The sequence below is a fragment of the Sturnira hondurensis genome, unplaced genomic scaffold (assembly GCF_014824575.4).
Source record: "Sturnira hondurensis isolate 20B ecotype Veracruz unplaced genomic scaffold, ASM1482457v3 Scaffold0005220, whole genome shotgun sequence".
NCBI classification, from domain to species: domain Eukaryota; kingdom Metazoa; phylum Chordata; class Mammalia; order Chiroptera; family Phyllostomidae; genus Sturnira; species Sturnira hondurensis.
Window position 1 is genome coordinate 4,289,208 of NW_028077851.1, and position 19,038 is coordinate 4,308,245.

At 37.7% G+C, this 19,038-nt stretch overlaps 1 protein-coding gene across 8 annotated transcripts in view; it reads left to right on the forward strand.

Annotated features, from left to right (window-relative positions):
• ADGRG2 (adhesion G protein-coupled receptor G2) overlaps window positions 1–19,038 on the forward strand; it is a 120,239-nt gene that overhangs the window by 73,102 nt on the left and 28,099 nt on the right. Inside the window, exons 2-12 of one of the 8 annotated variants that reach the window (XM_037046268.1) lie at window positions 320–355; window positions 834–956; window positions 2,865–2,900; window positions 3,007–3,030; window positions 4,519–4,557; window positions 6,474–6,515; window positions 9,014–9,067; window positions 14,477–14,532; window positions 15,581–15,636; window positions 18,215–18,254; window positions 18,704–18,741. In XM_037046268.1, coding sequence (XP_036902163.1) covers window positions 4,533–4,557; window positions 6,474–6,515; window positions 9,014–9,067; window positions 14,477–14,532; window positions 15,581–15,636; window positions 18,215–18,254; window positions 18,704–18,741 — 311 coding nt within the window. In that variant the 5' untranslated portion in view covers window positions 320–355; window positions 834–956; window positions 2,865–2,900; window positions 3,007–3,030; window positions 4,519–4,532. Of the gene's footprint in view, window positions 1–319; window positions 356–833; window positions 957–2,861; window positions 2,901–3,006; window positions 3,031–4,518; window positions 4,558–6,473; window positions 6,516–9,013; window positions 9,068–14,476; window positions 14,533–15,580; window positions 15,637–18,214; window positions 18,255–18,703; window positions 18,742–19,038 lie in introns of all 8 variants that reach the window. The other 7 variants (XM_037046261.1, XM_037046262.1, XM_037046263.1 and 4 more) reach the window with 7 other exon arrangements.

The following is a 19,038-nucleotide window of genomic DNA, read 5'->3' on the forward strand; positions in this document are numbered from 1 at the left end:
CAAATTGTAATGAATGTTAGCAAAACCAACTATAGTTCTTAGTCATCACTTTTAGTTTAAAATGCCATAAACCATTATATAACAAAATATATGGCGCACCATCAATAGTTAAATTGGAAGATTGCTTTATCAGAGATACATGTTTGTAGAGAATTGAAAAGTACTGATTAGGCTGTTGAAAATAATAGCAAATTAACATACTGCCCTCTTTTGGTAGCTATTTATAATTCATTTTACATTCACTCCCATTAAAGATGTTACTCTCTTACATATTTATGCAGAAACTAAGGTAATTTTAAATCACCTTTTTCCTCAACAGAGAATGCTGATAATTCCAGCTTGTTACCACTATTTGGTAAGACTCTTATTTCATGACTTTGGGGAATTTCAGGAAAAATTCCAAAAGTTCTCCATGCAATATGGCAGGTGGTCAGATACAGCAAAATTGTTTTTTTCCATGAAGCTTAGTTATGTTACATTCTGTCATTAAACCTACACCTGAAAAGTCAGTAGCAAACACAGGTGGAAAGGCATATTGTTCCCACACATTGCTGGACAAAGTTGGGGAGTAAATTGTGGGTTTTCATTATGGTAACTGCTTAAGTTCTTCGGTGTTATTTTTAGTATTCTAGTTCACAAGTCTCCTGAAGAGCATCAAGAACATAAACATGCTGAATGTTCTTATATTTGAGGGATGAGATATCCTCTTAAATTTCCTCAGTAGCCCCACTGAATGAATATAGTTTCAAAAGGCTTCTAAGGGCTTAGCACTCATAAGAATGGGAAGACAAATAAATTAAAGAGAAATTTATAACCAAGACCCATCTTGGCAGGAACCAGGAACAGAACCTGCATTCGAGACTACTAGCTGGAATGGGACCTCAGGGATAAAGTGGTCCAGCCCCATCCCTTAGTTGATGACATGAAGCCTGGAGCAGCTGAGTAACTTATCTAAGGTCACACAGTACTTGCCCCACACCACACAGAGATGTCTTCTCTGACTCCTACTTCTGTGTTCTTTCTGGTATACTATATGTTACAGAACAATCTTTTGTGGTAAGGAGTGAGTCAACTAACACTCTATTCTTCGTTGTGTGAAAGTGAGCTTCTACTGTTATTAATTAATTTAAACAAAATAATAATAGCTATTACTTCTTAGAACATATTACATGCCTGGAAGTCTTCAGACATCTCATTTTGCCTCTAATCTTGCAGCACAGGAATCATTATATTCATGTTAGAGATGAAATACTGAGGGTCAGAGAGGATAAAACTTGTTCATGTTCACACATTCTCTGGAGCCAGACTACTTGGGTTTGAATTCAGCTGCCACCCTCCTACCCTCATTTGCTAGCTGTGTGATGTTGGTTGGGCAAGTTCTTTCACCTTTCTGTGCCTCAGTTTCTTCACCTGTAAATTGGGGAGAATAACAGTACCTGTTTCATGGGGTAACTGTGAAGATGTAATGAGATAATACATGTGCCTGGCACAGAGTAAACCCTCAATAAGTACTAACTGTCATTATTCTGGGTTAGTAAGAAATGGGGCAAAGATTCATGCCCAAGAGTGAAAGTCTCCAAATCCCCAAGCTTTCTTTACTTTGCCATTTTGCCCCCTCATTGTGAAGCTTCTAGAGTAAAATAAACCACTGTATTTTTCTTCTGGTACAATAGCCCTCATCAGACTTAATCATAGTGATATCTTTGCAAAATCTTGTTTGTATGGAATGGAATATGGAGCTTTGGAGGGACACACTGATTCCGGTTACAGCTTGGGTTCTGGGTGCCCTGGGGGAGAGCTGCACTAATTGGAAGGTAAGAGCCAGTGTACATCAGGGACAGCTGTACCCACAGACCTCTTCTTTAGCTGGCTTCATCAATCATCAACACTTAGAAAATCTGATAGTCATTAATTAAGCATCAAATTTGGCCAAGTACTTTGTTCTGCCACAGGAGCAAAGGATTCCATATCCACACTTTGAATCTTACTGCTCAGGAACTTACTTCTGAAGCAATGTCCTTGGTAATAAAAAAAAATGTGGTAAATGACAAAATATGGGATGAATAATGTAGGACAGACAGGGTGTGTGTATTTCAGTCAAGGCATGAGCCGTCTAAAACAGACAGACCAGCCAAGCAATTTGACACACCCAAATGTTGTCCTTACAGGCTAAATATCAGGCTCCTCACTGCAAAGTTTAAGTTGTAAAATGTTTGTGTTTACTTTTCCTGTGTATATATAGAGATCGAGCCATTGGATCTTTTTAATATTTCAACAAGTAAAATGTGTATGGTAGACTGATACCTTAGCCTAAGTGGACTTATTCCATGGTAAATGTATAACTTTAAAATAACTTACCAGGAAATTGTGTTAGGTAGTACAATATTAAGTGGTAGCAGGTTGTTTTTTTTTAAAAAAAATCCTGAATTCCCTATGGGAAGAATTGCCAGTCATCATTATAACCGAATGAAGCCAGTGTACCAATATGTTTCATAATTGTAGTTTGACAAACAATTTAAAGTATAACATGTTTTCTAGAAAACTCTGGCTGAAAAATATTTGAAAGTAGTACACCTCGTATTTTGTTGTGGCTCGTAAATTTATTTCCATAATATTCCATAAGTAGGAGCAGGCTTTGTGATAATGAGTCTTGGGTTCTTCATCTATAAAATGAGACAGTTGGGTTCTTTACAATTAAAAGTATAATAGGTGATTAGAGGCCTTGCAGATTTAATTACCTATTGGTGTCATAGAATGTTTTCCACTTCTTTTCATGATGATAGCTCAAATGTTATGACTTCTTAAAATACAATAAATGTTTCAAAATATTAATTTGAAAAATTTGTGTTCTTTTTCTCCAGCAGCTGACTCAGTTATTGGTTTTGTCTCCTACCCTAATGGTACTCCAGGCAAGATTTTGAAAAAATTTAAACCTAGATTTAGCCCAATTTGTTAAGTTTTTAATTTAATTATATCTTTGTATTGTTTCTTTCCTCGGAACAAAAGAGGTTGAAACTACAGGCCTAAATGGTAAGAATTTTTCTGAAGCAAGTGAAAATTGATAACCCTTAATACAAATATTAAGTATAATGGATGTTATTGAAAGTTTCCATATACGTAAAACACAAAAAGAAAAACCCGCAAAATCCCCAAGACTTTCAGCCCTGGAGAGCAACTTAAACTTTCTGGTTAAATAATAAAATTCTTATTATCATAGAGGGATACAATTCTTCATCACTCTAACTGTTCTGTAAAAGAAAAGAAATGTTGATCACATTTTGAGTGCCCTATTTCACTTGCTCACCAACACAATACCAACACATTTTATATGACAGGTTGCTTAAATATGAAAAGCACATCCAGTGACTTCAATATGATTCAGCATGCCTTTGGAGGTACAGAGTGTTCAAAAACAGCCTTTTTACAGATGATTTTATCGATTTAAAAATAGTATGAAATAAAAAGAAAATTGGCTACATTAAGCTTGCAGAAAGGGCAAAGAACTGGGCAATATTTGAGAGGGGTGGGCAGGCAGCACATTCTGTTCCCTCCCCTTTGTGGGTAGACAGCCTTCCATCTTATTGCAGTCGAAACCCAGTACTTTTCACAATTCCTTAGTTAAAATAAGATCTCACCATGTGGTAGGCAGTTAAGGAGCTAAATAATTGTAGATGCAGCTCACACTGATAGAAACTGGTTTAAATTCAATTTTTGTCCAAAGGGAAGGGCAAGACATTATCATTTTTATGTGCAATTTCTTTTTACAATGAAAGAACATATTCAAAATAGCTTTGGTGGTAGCTTTTGAATCCCATTTTATGTGATAAAAGTGTGATAGTGTAATACATGCCTTTTCCCCCCTAAAGTTTCATCAGGAACAATAAATTCTCAAATGCTTTTTGTTAAAAGAAATACTCATAGAATAGATTTAAAATTGGATTTTAAGTGAAACAAGATGAAAATAATAGTTCTTAAAAGTTAGTTGAATATAATATTCAAGAATTCCAAATTTAAACTAGAATGACTTGTATAAGAGTAAACTACATTAAGTAAAAATATATTAAGCATCCTTGGGACTATCTATTAAAGATAGTAGATATCTATTATTGTATGACTTTAGTATTAACTGTGAAAATATCATATTCCTTAGAGACTTTCATTGTAATAGAGAAAAGGGGGGATAAAATATTAAACCACAAAACTACATATATGAGATTATTTTACATCTAATAATTATAGGGGTGTTGCTATGTTTTAGGCACATAATTTGTATTTAGGAAACACACTTTGAATGAATGAATGAATAATACTTGCTCAGGAATTGTCTCTGGGGATTGGAGAATGGATTTTGTGTTGAGGGGATGGGTAGCAAATACATTTGGGAATGTCAGTTGGCTTTTGCAAAACTCTAATTTCCCTAGGATTTGGGGAAAAGTGAAATGTTTAAGGAACCTAGAAAGATGCATGTATTTATTAATCATGTCAATACTTAGGCTAATTTTTATTATTTTATTTCAGATACTACTTCAACCATGTTATCTACTTTAAACAAGACAGGTAATACCAAGTTATTTCTAAATATAATAGCTGTCTTCTGTGGCTTCTTGAGTTTCTGACTTATGTGGTCTTTTGGATTAAGTAAAGGTTATTTCCTTGCCCACTTCCTGTGCCTTCAACTGTTGATTTAGTACTCATTTTACTTTGACTTTGAACTGTAATTCTGGTGTTACTACAGTCTAGATCTTCCAAATTGCTATGGCCATAGCACTCCATTTAAAATAATATTTTTAGTATAATAGTAATATATCTTAACTCACAAAAATGGAGAATAGAGAAAATACAAAGAAAATATCATTCATCTTTAATGTTACTTTCCTAAGACTATTACTGTTAATAATTTGGTATATTTCCATTCAGTATTATCTGTACATACATACTGTCATACTTTACCTATATTATTAAATCTCACCCTTTTGACTTCATATTAAAAGTATTTTCTAGTGTCCTTTACTCTTAATGACTTGATAATATTCCATTGTGTATATGTTGACCATTAGAGCTGTTTATACTTTTTAAATAGAAATTGTTGCATTAAATATCCTGTGCCCACATCTTTGCATTTGTCCTTGATTTCCATAGGATGCATTCTAAGGATTATATTTAATGGGTCAGCATTATTATATTTTAAGGCCTTTGATACCTACTGCCCAATTACTTTCTAGAAAGCTTATACCCAGCAACATTTCTGCCAGTAGTGGCTAAGAATGTCTGTGTCACTGTACCTTTGCTGAGAGCTGAGTCTGTATCACAAATTTAAAATTTTTCTCTCAACTTCTTTGGTTGTACTTTGCATTTTTGATTATTGTGAGACTGAAAATTTTCCCACAAAGCACTTTGTTACTAAAACCGGAAGCTCATTTTATAGTTGTATCTTGTTTGCTCTGGAAAGGAAAGTCTCAGGGCAAACAAAATAATGTATTTAAAGGATTCTTCATGACAATACAGAATGCTATCAGCCTCCATAATTACCACCAATCATTGCCCATGGGTCAGTCACACTGAAACAGAAACTCATTAATAACACATACACAGATGAGGTTTCTGAAACTGTCAGTATAACATCATTATTCTTAAGTGCTTCTCTAAGATCTGAGCTTTGTGTTATCTTCAGAATTTCCCACTCAACCTAGGAGACAGAGCTTCTTTGTAAATCTGTGCCCTGGACACAGCCTCTTCTTATTGGCCATCCTTATAGCCAGGATTTCTGAACCTGGTCCTCCATTATCTGGGAAATTAACCTTGGGCTCTGTCCCTGAAATGTGTTGGAAAGATATTTCTAAAGTTTTCTTCTTCAGAATGTGTTAATATTCACCTGTGAATCATCGATTTACAACAGTTCTGTCCTGGTTCTGCTGTGAGATTATTGTATGACTTTAGTTGGATAGTTTCAGCCTCTCTGAGAATAATTGTATATATCACGATGATGGGAATAGTATTGTATTAACTGCTAGAGAAAATAGCAGGACACTGTTGATTGTAGAGTATAGTAGCAATATTTTAGATGCTGTGTTTACTGCTTCCATTAATTTTTATTCTGAATCACCTCATCTTTATAATAATCTATTATCTAAAGGGCCTGATAGTGACTTAATTCTACATATCTGAAGTGTTCATTAATTTGTCTAGCAGCAACAGAGCATGGAAACTGCAGTAGAATTACACAAACAGTGGGGTGTGTAATGGGTGTGATCTAACTGGGTAAACATAGGAATCTAATTCCCAGACCCACACTGTGCCAATGCTCTATGATCTGTGTATGTGATTCCCATTCATTATGCTGAGATGACCAATAATGTCTTAAAGGTATCAACAGTATGATTTTCTTAGCACTTCACTAAAATGATACTCGTGGCAAATTGTTTTTAAAAAATAAGAAACAATTCTGCTCTAATATTTAAATTGCTTCTTTACAGAAAAAACTAAAATCACTAGAGTAAAAACCTTCAATGTATCAGGTATGACATCAATATCAAGACTTTCTTTTTTATAACTAAAGTAAAATTAAGCAAATAGCTGATGTTAGTGTTTTCTTTCTCTTTTTTTTTCCTACCTTTTACAAATGAAATCTGTTCTTAATGAATAGATGTTTATGCACTGGGTACCTGAAGTTGTACTAACTGTTTGGGGCTATAATAGCAATGATCAGACAAAATCCCCTCCCTCAAGAATCTTCTAGTCTGTGGGGAGAGACAAGGCAAACAAACAGATAATTAACATGAACACATTGTGTGCAGATAAAGGCAATGATTACACAAATGCTTCTGACATGGTGAAGATGCATGGGAGATAGAAGGGCTAACGATTATCAATGGGATGCAGTGTATGAACAAAAGATTCTTAAAGAAGTGAATTTCAATCTCTTTTTAAACTAAAAAGTGGGGAATGTGCTTTTAGGTACTTAGCAAGACTAGGTATACATGATATGCTTAACAAAGGTTTCAGGTTGACTTAAAGCAGAGGTTGACAAACTATGGCCTATGGGTCAATCCACCTCTTTTTGTTTTTTTTTTTTTGTAAATGAAGTCTTATTGGAAAAGTGCCATGTTCCTTTTTTTAAACTATTTTTATTTATTTACTTTTAGAGAAAGGAGAAGGGAAGGAGAAAGAGAGGGAAAGAAACATCAATGTCTGGTCACCTCTCACATGCCCCCTACTGGGGGCCTGAAATGGCCCACAACCCAGGCGTGCACCCCTACTGGGAATTGAACCCGCAACCCTTTGGTTCACAGGCCAGCACTCAATCCACTGAGCCACACCAGCCAGAGTCTTCTTTTTTTTTTTTTACTTATTATCTAGGGCTACTTTTCCATTACAATGAATGGTAGAGTTGAGTAGTTAGGAGGAGGACTTATAGCCCCAAAAGCCTAAAGTATTCATTATTTGACCCTTTACAAAGTTTTCTCACTCATGATTTAAAGGACAATCTGTGGCCATGTATTTGGGAGAAATTAGAGATAACAGCCCTAGCAATAGAAAATTCTCAGTATGAATAAGCAGCAAAAGGCACACATCACTGGAAATGCAAGTGCCACTAAAATTTAGAAAAATATGACATGTGATAGAATGAAAAGCTTAGTAAGCAATAGACTGACAGTTTTAAGAAACATTTAAAGCATTAGTACCCACTATCTATGTATTATATAATTGCATATTGTATATTTCTAGTGAATTATATCCATAAGCAAGTATATTTAAAATGAAATCTTTCTCTTTTGATGTGGGTGACACTGCTGTGAAACTATGTAGAAATCTACATGTCAGGTAACTTTTTGCATCTAAATTCAGTTTGCTCACAGAATCAAAACTTAGCTGAACTGTGATGCCTACACACCACAAGTCAACTAAATCATCCTGGAAGAAACCATATCTAACACACTAATTCAAATTACAGTTTTAGTTTGTGTCCAAACTAGTCCTCTTAGGAAAGAATTAAGCTTTCATAAAATGCAATGGAAATAAAATAGCAATCAGGCATTGTGTATATATAATTGCAACCAAACCAGACCTAACAAGGATACAAAAACATTCCTTAATACAATAGCCTTTCCCCCTTGGCAGTTTGCTTAGTACATTGTCAGCATTTGGCCTTCACATATACTACATATAGTCTTCTTATACTCCACCAAAAATATGAAATTAAGGAAAGATTCTTATAGTAGCAAACCTTAAATTCCTTTCAACCAAAGAAGAGATGCACTTCTCCTTTCACCTTTGGTGAAAGTGTTTCTCTGATTAACATATATGAGGTTTTTTTGTTCTAATGTGGCTTATTTTGTCTCCCACCCATCTCTGCCTTCTGTGTATGCCTGTGTGGTCTGTTGTCCTGGCCATCACTGCATTTTGCCCTCACTATAACTCTTTTTTTTATTGGCTAGTATCACTCATTAGATTGTAGGCTCATTAAGGCCAAGGTCTGTATTTGGAACCTTGCAAAACCTGTAGAATATGGTAGGCACTCAGCAAATACATTTTTGAATTTTGTAGGTTTTTCCCATGTGAAATGATATCATAACATTCATATTATTCCATACATACATTGGCATAAGGAGCTGAGACCAGCATTAGAGTGTTCATGCACTCCCCTATCCAGAAAAAAAGGTCTAAGAGTAAAGGGTATTTCATTTAAAGTCTCTATGCTCAATTTGTATTCATACTGTTCCATTTGCATTGGACAGGAGAGGGATTAATTGGGAATGGGACAAGAAATTTTAGGTAGGAGTAGGGGATCAGGCACTGACATACTAAAGAAGAGTAAAGAATCAAGTTCCATAGCTGACCAAGTAAGAAATGAAAACTCATTCCTTTAGTCTTTGTGGAATTCACCTAACTAATTATATCCAACTTATATTTTTGGTCCATGTTTAATGCCTAAATTAATTAATTCTCTTGATGATGTAGTATACAAGTGAATGTGTTGACATGCTTAACTGGCTGGGTTGTGTTTTCTTTGCAGGAGTCAAACCCCAGAGAAATAGCTGCAATTTGTCATCTATTTGCAATGACTCAGGTTAGTTCTTGTGCATATTATGTAACCAAATAAATTAGCTTCATAGAGAAAAAATGGTTTTTCTCTTGTTGAGTGTGTGATATGTGCCTCTTTGATCTCTCTCTTTTCATACCACCTGGCTACTATGAGTACCAAATGAAAACAAAAGCCAATTTTAGATCTAGCTAAAATTATCCTCCCATTTCTAGTGAAATGATGGATTAACTTCTTTCATACGAGAACATGAAGCTCTACAACAAATACTTTTCACCATAGCTTTAAGTCCATAACTAATACCCTTCGAGTTGATTCATGAACATAATTAATAATGAACTTAATTATTGAAAGCCACTTCTTGTGTACAAATCCCTCAAGCTTTTCCAAAGGACCTTAAGTATTATTATAGCTTAGAAACAGGATATTGTAATTTGCTAAAAATAAAACAAACCACTCTACTAGAATGTTGAAAACCTCATGTACACCTAGTTAATTGGGTGCTAATTCCACTAGTGCCCATAGTGTATTTTGCCATCTGTAGTAAAGACTGCCCACTAATTTCAAAAATTGAGATGGAAATCTGTTAAGAACATGCTATTTTTGAAATGAGAACATTTTCCCTCCTGCCATGGGCCAGAAGGAATGAAACAAGCACTTTTCTCACATTGGTTTGGCTCTCTGGGCTCCCTTCCTTGTTGAAACCAATGAAAGCAGATGTGAAAATAGAAAAACATGGTGTGGCAGGTCAGAATTGGACCATGGGAAGAGAGCCGAGGAAGGTAATGAAATATTTTATAATATTAAAGTCTTAGTATGACTCCATTGATATAAAAAAACACCCATAGGAATGTTTTCCTTTTATTGTGTTCCCTTTAACAGGTTAATAATTTGTTTGAAAAACAGAGGAGCATTCAGTAAATGGAATTACTGTGCATTCAAAAATGTTAAAAAAAAGGAAAATGTAAGAAACAGTTGCAAGTAAAGCAAGTTAAGGTTGCAGAGTTTAGAAAACTGTCTGTTGAAAGAATGTTCTACAGACATCTATTTGTGTGCATGTGAGATTTGCTTATATGAGCTCTCTGCTCCAGGTACAATATAGCAGGGAAATATTATCTGTTTTGATTCAAGGAAGAAAAACCTGCTGGATACATTTCACTTTCATATAGTGTATAATTCTCTCTTCTTCCCCCCTCCTCTTTTTACTGCATTCTCCACAATTTCATTATTTTTATGCTTCATCTATGTTTGGACTGGTGACTAATGTCTACTTTAGTGTTGTGTCTACATGATGTTTGATACCTGTTTGAAAATTGAACATTTAGTTAAAAAAAAAACTGGTCGTCTTGAATAACATGTCAGAAAGCTGGTTGGAGTAATGTTTTCCCTAATTAAATGACTGAATCGACCATTTGTTTCAGTGTCTGTTGAAAACAACCTCATCAGGGAACCAACTCTTTTGGCACCAGAAATACCATGATATCCTGCCAGAAACTAGAAACCTTCACTTCTTGCAGGTTCCAACCTGGGTTCATTAAGGAAAAGGAGGCTAGTGAAGAAACTGGGAGCCTACCAGTCACAGTTAGGCTGAGGGTCAAAAGTTGTTGGCTTCCTGGTTGCTCTGCTACCACTGTGCTGCCAGCACATCTATGAAACTCAACATAGATGAGTTTCAACATGCCCTCAACAAGACTGCAGAATGAATTTGGAAAATAGAGAGGTGAGGGAGAGAAACTGTGAGTGTTGACACATGCAAACACACTAAATCAGTTTGTATGAGCTAAGATTTCTTTTCAAAAATGGATAACTAAGTCTATGCATATATCAAGAATCTTTACTTTTAATATTTATGTTCTGTATTAATTGAAATTTCAATTCCAACATGCAGAGTTGAAGTTCTTGGTAGAAAAGTTGCTGAAATAGATAAATCATGTTAATCTCTGGTCTAGTGGCTCTTTTGGTCATTCAAAGTGGAAGTAGACCACTGGGAACTGGGCTATGAGAATCAGTTGTAATTCGAGGTAGAACAAAAGAGAAGATGAGGAGGACTTCAACTCTCTAACTCAGGAGTTGGCAAACTACTCCCCAGAGTCCAAATATATGTTGCTCTCTGTTTTTGTAAGTTTTATTGGAATACGGCCATGCCTATTCATTTACATATTGTCTGTGGCTGCTTTTTTACAACCACAAATTTGAGTGGTTTCAACAAAGACCATATGACCCACAAAATGCCAAATATTTACTATATGTCTGATATTTTACAAAAAAAGTTGACTGAGCCCAACTCTAGTTTATATGACATCCTTATCCTTTAGTTCAAGAGGCCAAGTTTTTGTCTCTAGATTATGAAGTACATGCAATGTACTTCTGTTAAGGGGTCTCTATTTTATTTGTTTCTAGATAGAGGCATAGCCCCTCCAAGTATACCCTGCAGGAAACAGGTTGACTGAAATTGACTTCAGTGTTACCCAAAGTGAGCATTTAAGAACAGGGTTTTCTGGCATCTCTGGAATGGGAGTCCCAATGAGTTCTTTAACTGAAGAAAGGATTTGCCTTGCACTCTCTTCAGGTTTCAAAACAAAATCTCAACTTTGTTCCTGGGAAAGATACTGAATTTGGTAGCTGTATTTTTTTTTTAAGGAGAAAAGCAAACAAACAAAAAAACCCAACAAGGAGTAAATGGAATTCAATAAGGTTGCTAAACTTCGGAGAAATGCTTTTCCCTTCCTCCCTTATCTATGGAACTGCAATTATAACAACTTTAAAAGATTTTTTGAAAATATTAACTTTAGAGTCATGGTTCCCCCAGTTAGCATCTTTAAAGTAAACAAAGTTTTAATAATAAGAATGTAGAGATAATTTTCTTCTTTTTTTAATTGTTACTCTATTACAGTTGTCCCAATTTTTCCCCTTTGTCTTCCTCTGCCTATCCCACCCCCAACTCCCATAGTCAATTCCTACCCTGTAGTCCATAGCCATGGGTCATTCATACATGTTCTTTAGTCCCTTCCCCTTCTTTCCATCATTATCCCCCACCTCCCCTCTGGTCACTGTCAGTCTGTTCCATGTTTCTGTGCCTGTACTTCTATTTTGTTCATTAGATTCCTCTTATAGGTGAGATCATACAGTATTCATCACTTTTTAAGAAGGTTTATTACTTCAGTAGTGAATTATTTTTAATTATTTTTAGTGAACTATTTTTATTATTTTTAAAAAGAGGATAAAACTCACTTATTCTTCTAGTAGAAAAGAGACAGAGATTTACCCCAGAGACCAGAAGCTACAAGTGGACAGGTCTCCCACCTGACCCAGGCTGACAGGACTCAGATCTCTCCATCTCTGGCCCGGCACCTAAAAGATGAGGGCTGTTATCTCAGGGCAGAGCCTTCTGCTAACCTAACCAGGGAGAAGCTGGCTCGCTATACAGGATGACATCAGTTTAGCTGGAGGGAAGGGGCCCCAGACACCCAAATCCAGTGCCCATGTAGACTTCAGAGAGATCAAAGTCCTATAGTGGGTGAGGAGACAGGACACCCATACAGGGCATCTCTCACTCACCCTGGTTTCTGAGGTCTGTGTGAAGGCGCTGTCCCCTCAGTCCAGATGGGTGCATACAGGGCAAAGCTCTGGGTAAAGAGCTTTGGGTAAAGCTCTGGCAAAGCTCAGCTAGACCCTGCCCACCTGACTTTGGCACAAGAAGTCTGCACTCCTGGGCTGGGTTTCAGGACAGTGGCCAGCCCCTTGGAGTAAGAGCCCTGTCCTGCTGGATAAGTGACCATGTGGGGGCTGCAGTGTGTCCAGACTGATGGAGAGAGTAACTGGGAGAAATGGCCCAATAGTTGAGTGGGCTCAGCTCAGGGAGGAGAGGGCCCAGTGCCCACAGCACCTGTGAGTGCCTTGGAGAGAAGGTTCCTGAACAGTCCCTGTTGGCAAGCCTGTCCTTGAGGCGTACACACACATACGCATCTCCATCCCTGAGTATGTCTCTATAGACCTGCACACACATATGCATACACATGTTGGGGTTGTGTGCAATGCGCAGGCACACATGTGTGGCAACTTGGAGACTCAAACTTTGGGAATGGCTGGCTATTTGCTGAGAAAGTCCCGAAGAAGCAAGGTGTAGCCAGTCTGGCTGAGAGGCTGGGTAGGCTGGCTCTCGACATCTCTAGGACCCTACAGTCTTGCTTCATGCAGAACAGTCCCCTGGAGAGCTGATGTTATCAGGCATTCAGAATAGGCATGCATGGCCTCCTCATCCCTTTAGGCCTTTTTACTACTCGAAAATAAATAGCATTTCTCCTCCACAAACCATATCAGTGGTAGGACCACTGGCTCAATCTTTGGGGTTTGTCTGATGCCTTTGACAGTCTTGATGAGAAGGTGAGCTAAAGCTTCACAGAACAGCTTAGGAGGATTCTTGTGACTGGGTGGATGTCCAGGAACAGGAAATATTCTTTCTTGTTGGGGTGGAGGCCCAGCACTGCCTCTGCCAGGACGAGGTCAGCATAATCACTCCTGTGTTCAGCACCAGGACATTGGGCATGATGATGTGGTCGCTCTCCAAGCCGCTACACTTGTCACTGGAATTGGAAGTTGCAGTACTCAGGGAAAGATACTGTACCATTGTCATTGAAGGTGATATTGTCTTTGTGCCAGAACTCACTGTACATGTATGGACAGTGCTTCCACACCTGTGGCTTCTTGTCCTGGAGGACCTCATTGTGGTTGAGGATGTTGAAGAAGTAGATGGAGAGGTAGAGAAGGGACTTGGATCTCCTTCCACTTGCCAAAGGACAGGCTACTGGGGTCAATGTGCACATTTTTGTGGACCCACTGCTTGATGATGGAGGGCACCTGTACAATCACGATGGTGCCCCACATGGCACACAGCAGCCTGGTGAAGCTCAGCACCACAGCTTCCCCTCAGGCTCTGGCACAGCTGCCCATGTGTGCATGCCCAGTGCCCATGCAATGCTCCTGGGACTCCACACCAGAAGAGAACAGGATTGGGAGCAGAGGCAACAGAGGTGGTGACTCCAGGGATGAGGGCTGCACCAGCAAGGCAGGCCTGGGATAGTGGTGTACCGAGGAGCAGCCTAGGAGGTGGCCAGCAGTTCAGTTTTATGCACTGTCATGGGCACCGCTAGACTGTACCTGGGACACTCTGGGCACTGGGATTCAGGCAGGCTAGGATAAAATTTCTTGACAAGGGAACAAGTGTTCCCTCTTTCTGCATTCCTACATAAAATTTATAGTTCATATTTTCTGAAAATTATATTAACTTTCTCATAGAAAAGAGAGTAAATGTGAATAACAGCAAAGCATTTGATGAAACTTTGTTTATAAAGTAATTTGATAATCTCTTTCTGTTATATTAATACTTGATCTCTACAGATTCAAGTCTTAATTTTCTTTTTAAAAATTTATTTTTAGCATTTTTTAGAGTTGAGATAATGTTTCACTATGACGAAGAAAGCAATCTTACTCAGGTAGGTTTTAAAGATTTTCTTATTACAATCATAGAAAATGAATTCATGTGTATTTAAGGATTTGTTTAAGGCTCAGATGTATGATATTTGGAATATTTATTTACTTTTATGAGCAAATTTAAATTAATTTAATTGTCAAATCCCTAGCTAAGAGGGCTTAACTTCATAATAATCATGGTATTTCATTAATAACTATGTTTTAGTTTTCACTAGGTTTGCTGCTGAATGTTTATATGATGTAATTCTATTACCAGTCAAAATGTAAAATTATATTAGAAACTCCTATCAAGAAGATGTATATATTGAGTCAGTCTTCTGAAACTGATCCTCTTCACCCTATGAGGGTCTCAGATACAGTACTATCAGCCTTCCATAACATAGGTTGGGTCAGGAGATCCCAGTTACACATGGTCTGTTCATTCAGTGAATATTTACTGAGTACCTACTATGTGCCAAGCAGTAAGCTAGGTTCGAGAAATGTAGTGATGACTACTATCAAGTTTTCCTTTTTACATTGGGGTCTTTTACTTAAATCTGGGACCTTTCATGTAGAAAGCTTTAATAGTGTTCTTTTAGGGTAATAATAAAAGACAGAATGGAATAACAAAAGACAGAAATTAGCACATCACAACTGTTGACTCATAATATTTCTAAAAGAAAACAAAAACCGGCTCAGTCTATATGGATTTGATTGTTTTCAGTTAGTATTCAGTCTTTAGGGAGTTCTTTAGATGGCTGACAAAACTAAAGAACAACTCTAATATGGAACAGGCTGACAGGGACCAGAGGGGAGAGGGGAGAGAATCACAGGGGAAAAGGGGAAGGACTCACATGAACAAATATAAAGGACACATGGACAATAATTAAGGTGGGGGGCAGAAAGGGGAGGGAGGTGGGGAGCACTGGGGGAGCAGGGCTGGGAATATAAGACAGAAAACTGTACTTGAATAAGAATTAAATTAAAAAAATAAAGAACAAGTTCTTGTTAGAGAGTATTTTCAAAAATGAATTATTTGTTGTATTCTTAATGATTTTGTGTTCCTAACAGAATCAAAATGTGGCTAATGGCACCTTAACTGGAGTCCTGTCTCTAAGTGAATTGAAGTGAGTAATCTATTGTTTGATTTAAAACTTAAGACATCAACTATGAAAAGATATTTAATGAGCTATCTTTGCTTTTGGAAACTGAGAATAGGAAAGAGACCTAAAGGTTATAGAGAAGTGGCTCTTGAGTTCTTTGCAAACTATAACCATAATCACCTGTCACCACTTAATATCCTTGTGAGGCTGTTCTTGTTGATGCTATGAAATTGCCTCTATTTGAATTAGTGTTTGAGTAATATGATTTGGTAGCCAGCAAGGTTGAAAGAAGAGTTCAAGGTAACACTTCATTTATTCATGCTTTCATGAAACATCAGCGACTGAAAAGCCACAGAGAAGTGTTTGTCTGTTACACCTCAGTTTACAGATAGATGTCCCCAGTTAGACCACAGGGGACCAGTTAGACCAGCTGCTGTGGGCCAGCAGGCTGGCCTAAGCCAGGACATTCTCACCCTGTCCACCGGGAGGGGAAACTTCATGTCTTTGCCCTCATGGCAGGGAAGCAGCATCAGAGATGAAATTCATCTACTCAAGTTTCCTACTACCTCTCAAATGAAGTTTTTATAGACTTTTAACCAAATTCAAAAGCTCTGGGGAGTATCTGTGATGACACTGAAGAGAAAAAATCTTTCCGAGGTCAAAGCAAACAAAACAAAACAAAACTGTTCTTAAGGCACACCCTTTAATTAGCATTTTGACCTGGCTGCTTCTGATGATTCAGCAATGCCTAGGACTCAGGGGTGTCCAACCTGTGGCCCAGGATGGCTATGAATGTGGCCCAACACAGAACGGTAAATTTGCTTTAAATATTATGAGGGTTTTTTTGTTTTCATTAGTGTTTGCATATGTAATGTGTGGCCCAGAGATGCCAAAAGGCTGGACACCCTAGGTAGAAAGGAACATCACTCACGATTCCACCTGGTAGATATCAAATATTCCTAGATTTCTTCTGAGTTTATAGTGGCAAAAAGGTATAGTGAGAACTGGAATGGGCTGAGGTGTTGTCCATGTCCTTTATGTGCCCATTTTTCTTTCCTTCTGAGGAAAATCTAGCTTTTCTAACTATTCAAAGTATATATGTGAAATAATTAATCAATGTCCTTGAAGGATTTTAAACTTTAGATGGGTAATAATAGTGGTAAGAAGCATTTTTTAAACTCACAAATTTATAAATAGAATACAACTCAGCATACTTGTGATTCGTCTTAATTATTAGACTTGAAATGGAAATGAGTTCATTTAAAGCTGCCAAGCATTTGTTCAGCACCTACTATGTGCTGGGCCTTGGGGATACAAATGGCGATAAGCTCAACTCTCTGAAATGGAAAACTAGGCTGCATATTAAAATCACTTAGGAATGTTTAAAAACACTGATGCCCAGGCACACTCCATACCAATTAAATCAGTATTTGGGGACTGAGACAAAGGCATGAGCATTCTTGAGTGCTTCCCTGGTGGTTCCAGCATGAGGCCGTTTGGGGGAGTCTGGAGTCTGGTAGGAAAAATCCAAGATGGGAACAAATGATAAGACTACAGTATGATTCCTACAATGAAGGTGACATGTACAGAGCACCAAAGGATGTTCTAAGTACCTGAATATAGAGCAGATTGGACATGACTGGAGTGGCCAGGGAAACACCCAGAAAGAAGGTTGCCTCTGAGCATAGTTATGGAGGAGAGGCTCCTGCCAAATCAAAAAGTTAACTGACTACTATTGCCACCATCCTTCCTTTCTTCCCTCCAGACCTTCTCTGGAGTCACCTAGAACTAGTGCCAGTTCCTTGGAGAACAGTTTCTCCACCTTAGCACTACTGACATTTTGGGTCTAATAGTTTCTTCTTATGTGGGATTGTCCTGTACATTATAGGATGTGTAGCAAATCCCTGGTCTCTACCCATTACATGCCAATAGCACCCCACCCCCAATTGCAACAAGAAAAAATGTGTCTAGATATTGCCAGGTGTCCTTTGGGAGGCAGAGTCAACCCAGGTTGAGAACTACTGCCTTGAAGTGAATTTTTAAACTAGATTTCTTTCATCTTAACCTCACATGAAGCTCTGCCATATTTAAGAAATACAAGTGTTGTTGGAGTGTGATTAGAGGAGAGGAATGAGGAAAGTTCCTAAAGAGGAGCTGTGGGGAAGGGAAGGCAGGGCTGGAGAGTGCTAGAGGGCAGGCAGGGTCAGCTGGAGAGGGAATGAAGGAGAAATCAGAGGCCCGGGGCCTCCAGGGTGACTGGCTGGCCTGTCTCAGAAATTTTGCCTCAGGCCAGCCAGCTTCTCCTCTGGCCTTCTGCCTGAAGCTGCCTTAGAGATACAGTAGCCTAATGAATAACAAGACTGTTCAACCATTATTTCTATCTTGCAACTGTTAGCTAGTACCAATACAGCTTCTGTCTGGTTAGTTTCCCTTGTCATATAAGTAATTTATTTTTCCCCACTTAGGAATCTCTTATTATACCCAGTGTTTCTTCAAGCAATAAATACTATATGCTTAATGCATTTTCTAAAAATATAACTTGTTTTGAATTTAATATCACCAATGGTCTTCTTCATGTCAATTTCTCTCATTTTATTAACAGACGAACAGAGCTCAACAAAACCCTGCAAACCCTAAGCGAGGTAATTATAGTACACTCTGTACCTTGTTTATAGTTGATATTTGGGGGAAAGCATGGAGTTCTGCATTCCTGGGGAAATAGGTATTCAAATTCCCCTGAATCTGTAATGTAAAAGAGTGAATGGACTAGTTCCATTACTCCAAAAATCAAAACTAGACATTATGGAAACATGTTACAAGAAGATAGATTTTTCTTCATGTAAAACTTAAAGTTTCTTAAAACAAGGGCCTCGGGAGAATGAGCTCCCTGACACTTGAGGAATCTAAGCAGAGCTTGTATGGCCTGAATAGCTTTGTGATGTCAGGAATCTCGTAGGATTGTGAATTGGATCATCCCTAGGGGTTCTTGTGGCTCTGAGATTCAGTGATGCTGTGATTATTCCAGGTTGTCTTCTCTGATACTTTCAACTGTCAAAATAATATATCTATATGTATACTTTGTTTGTTTCAGACTTATTTTATAGTGTGTGCTACAGCAGAAGCTCAAAGGTCAGTTATCTTTAATACTTTTATAAATATTATTTCTCTACTCATGAGAAATAAAGTATTGAAGAGTCTTACTTTGCAAAGTCAAAGCCACTCTTTGAAATAAATACATATTAGTGATATTTTGGATATATGAAATTTTATTCTTTCAAATACTCATCAATCTCTCACAACTATTTTCTCACTTCTTTATGAGGCACAGAGGGGTAGGTAGTGTCAGGCTGCTGGGCCTCTGGTTCTATGAGACCAAGGATCATCAGTGTCCTTAGCCCCAAGGGCCACCACCAAGACCAACAAATG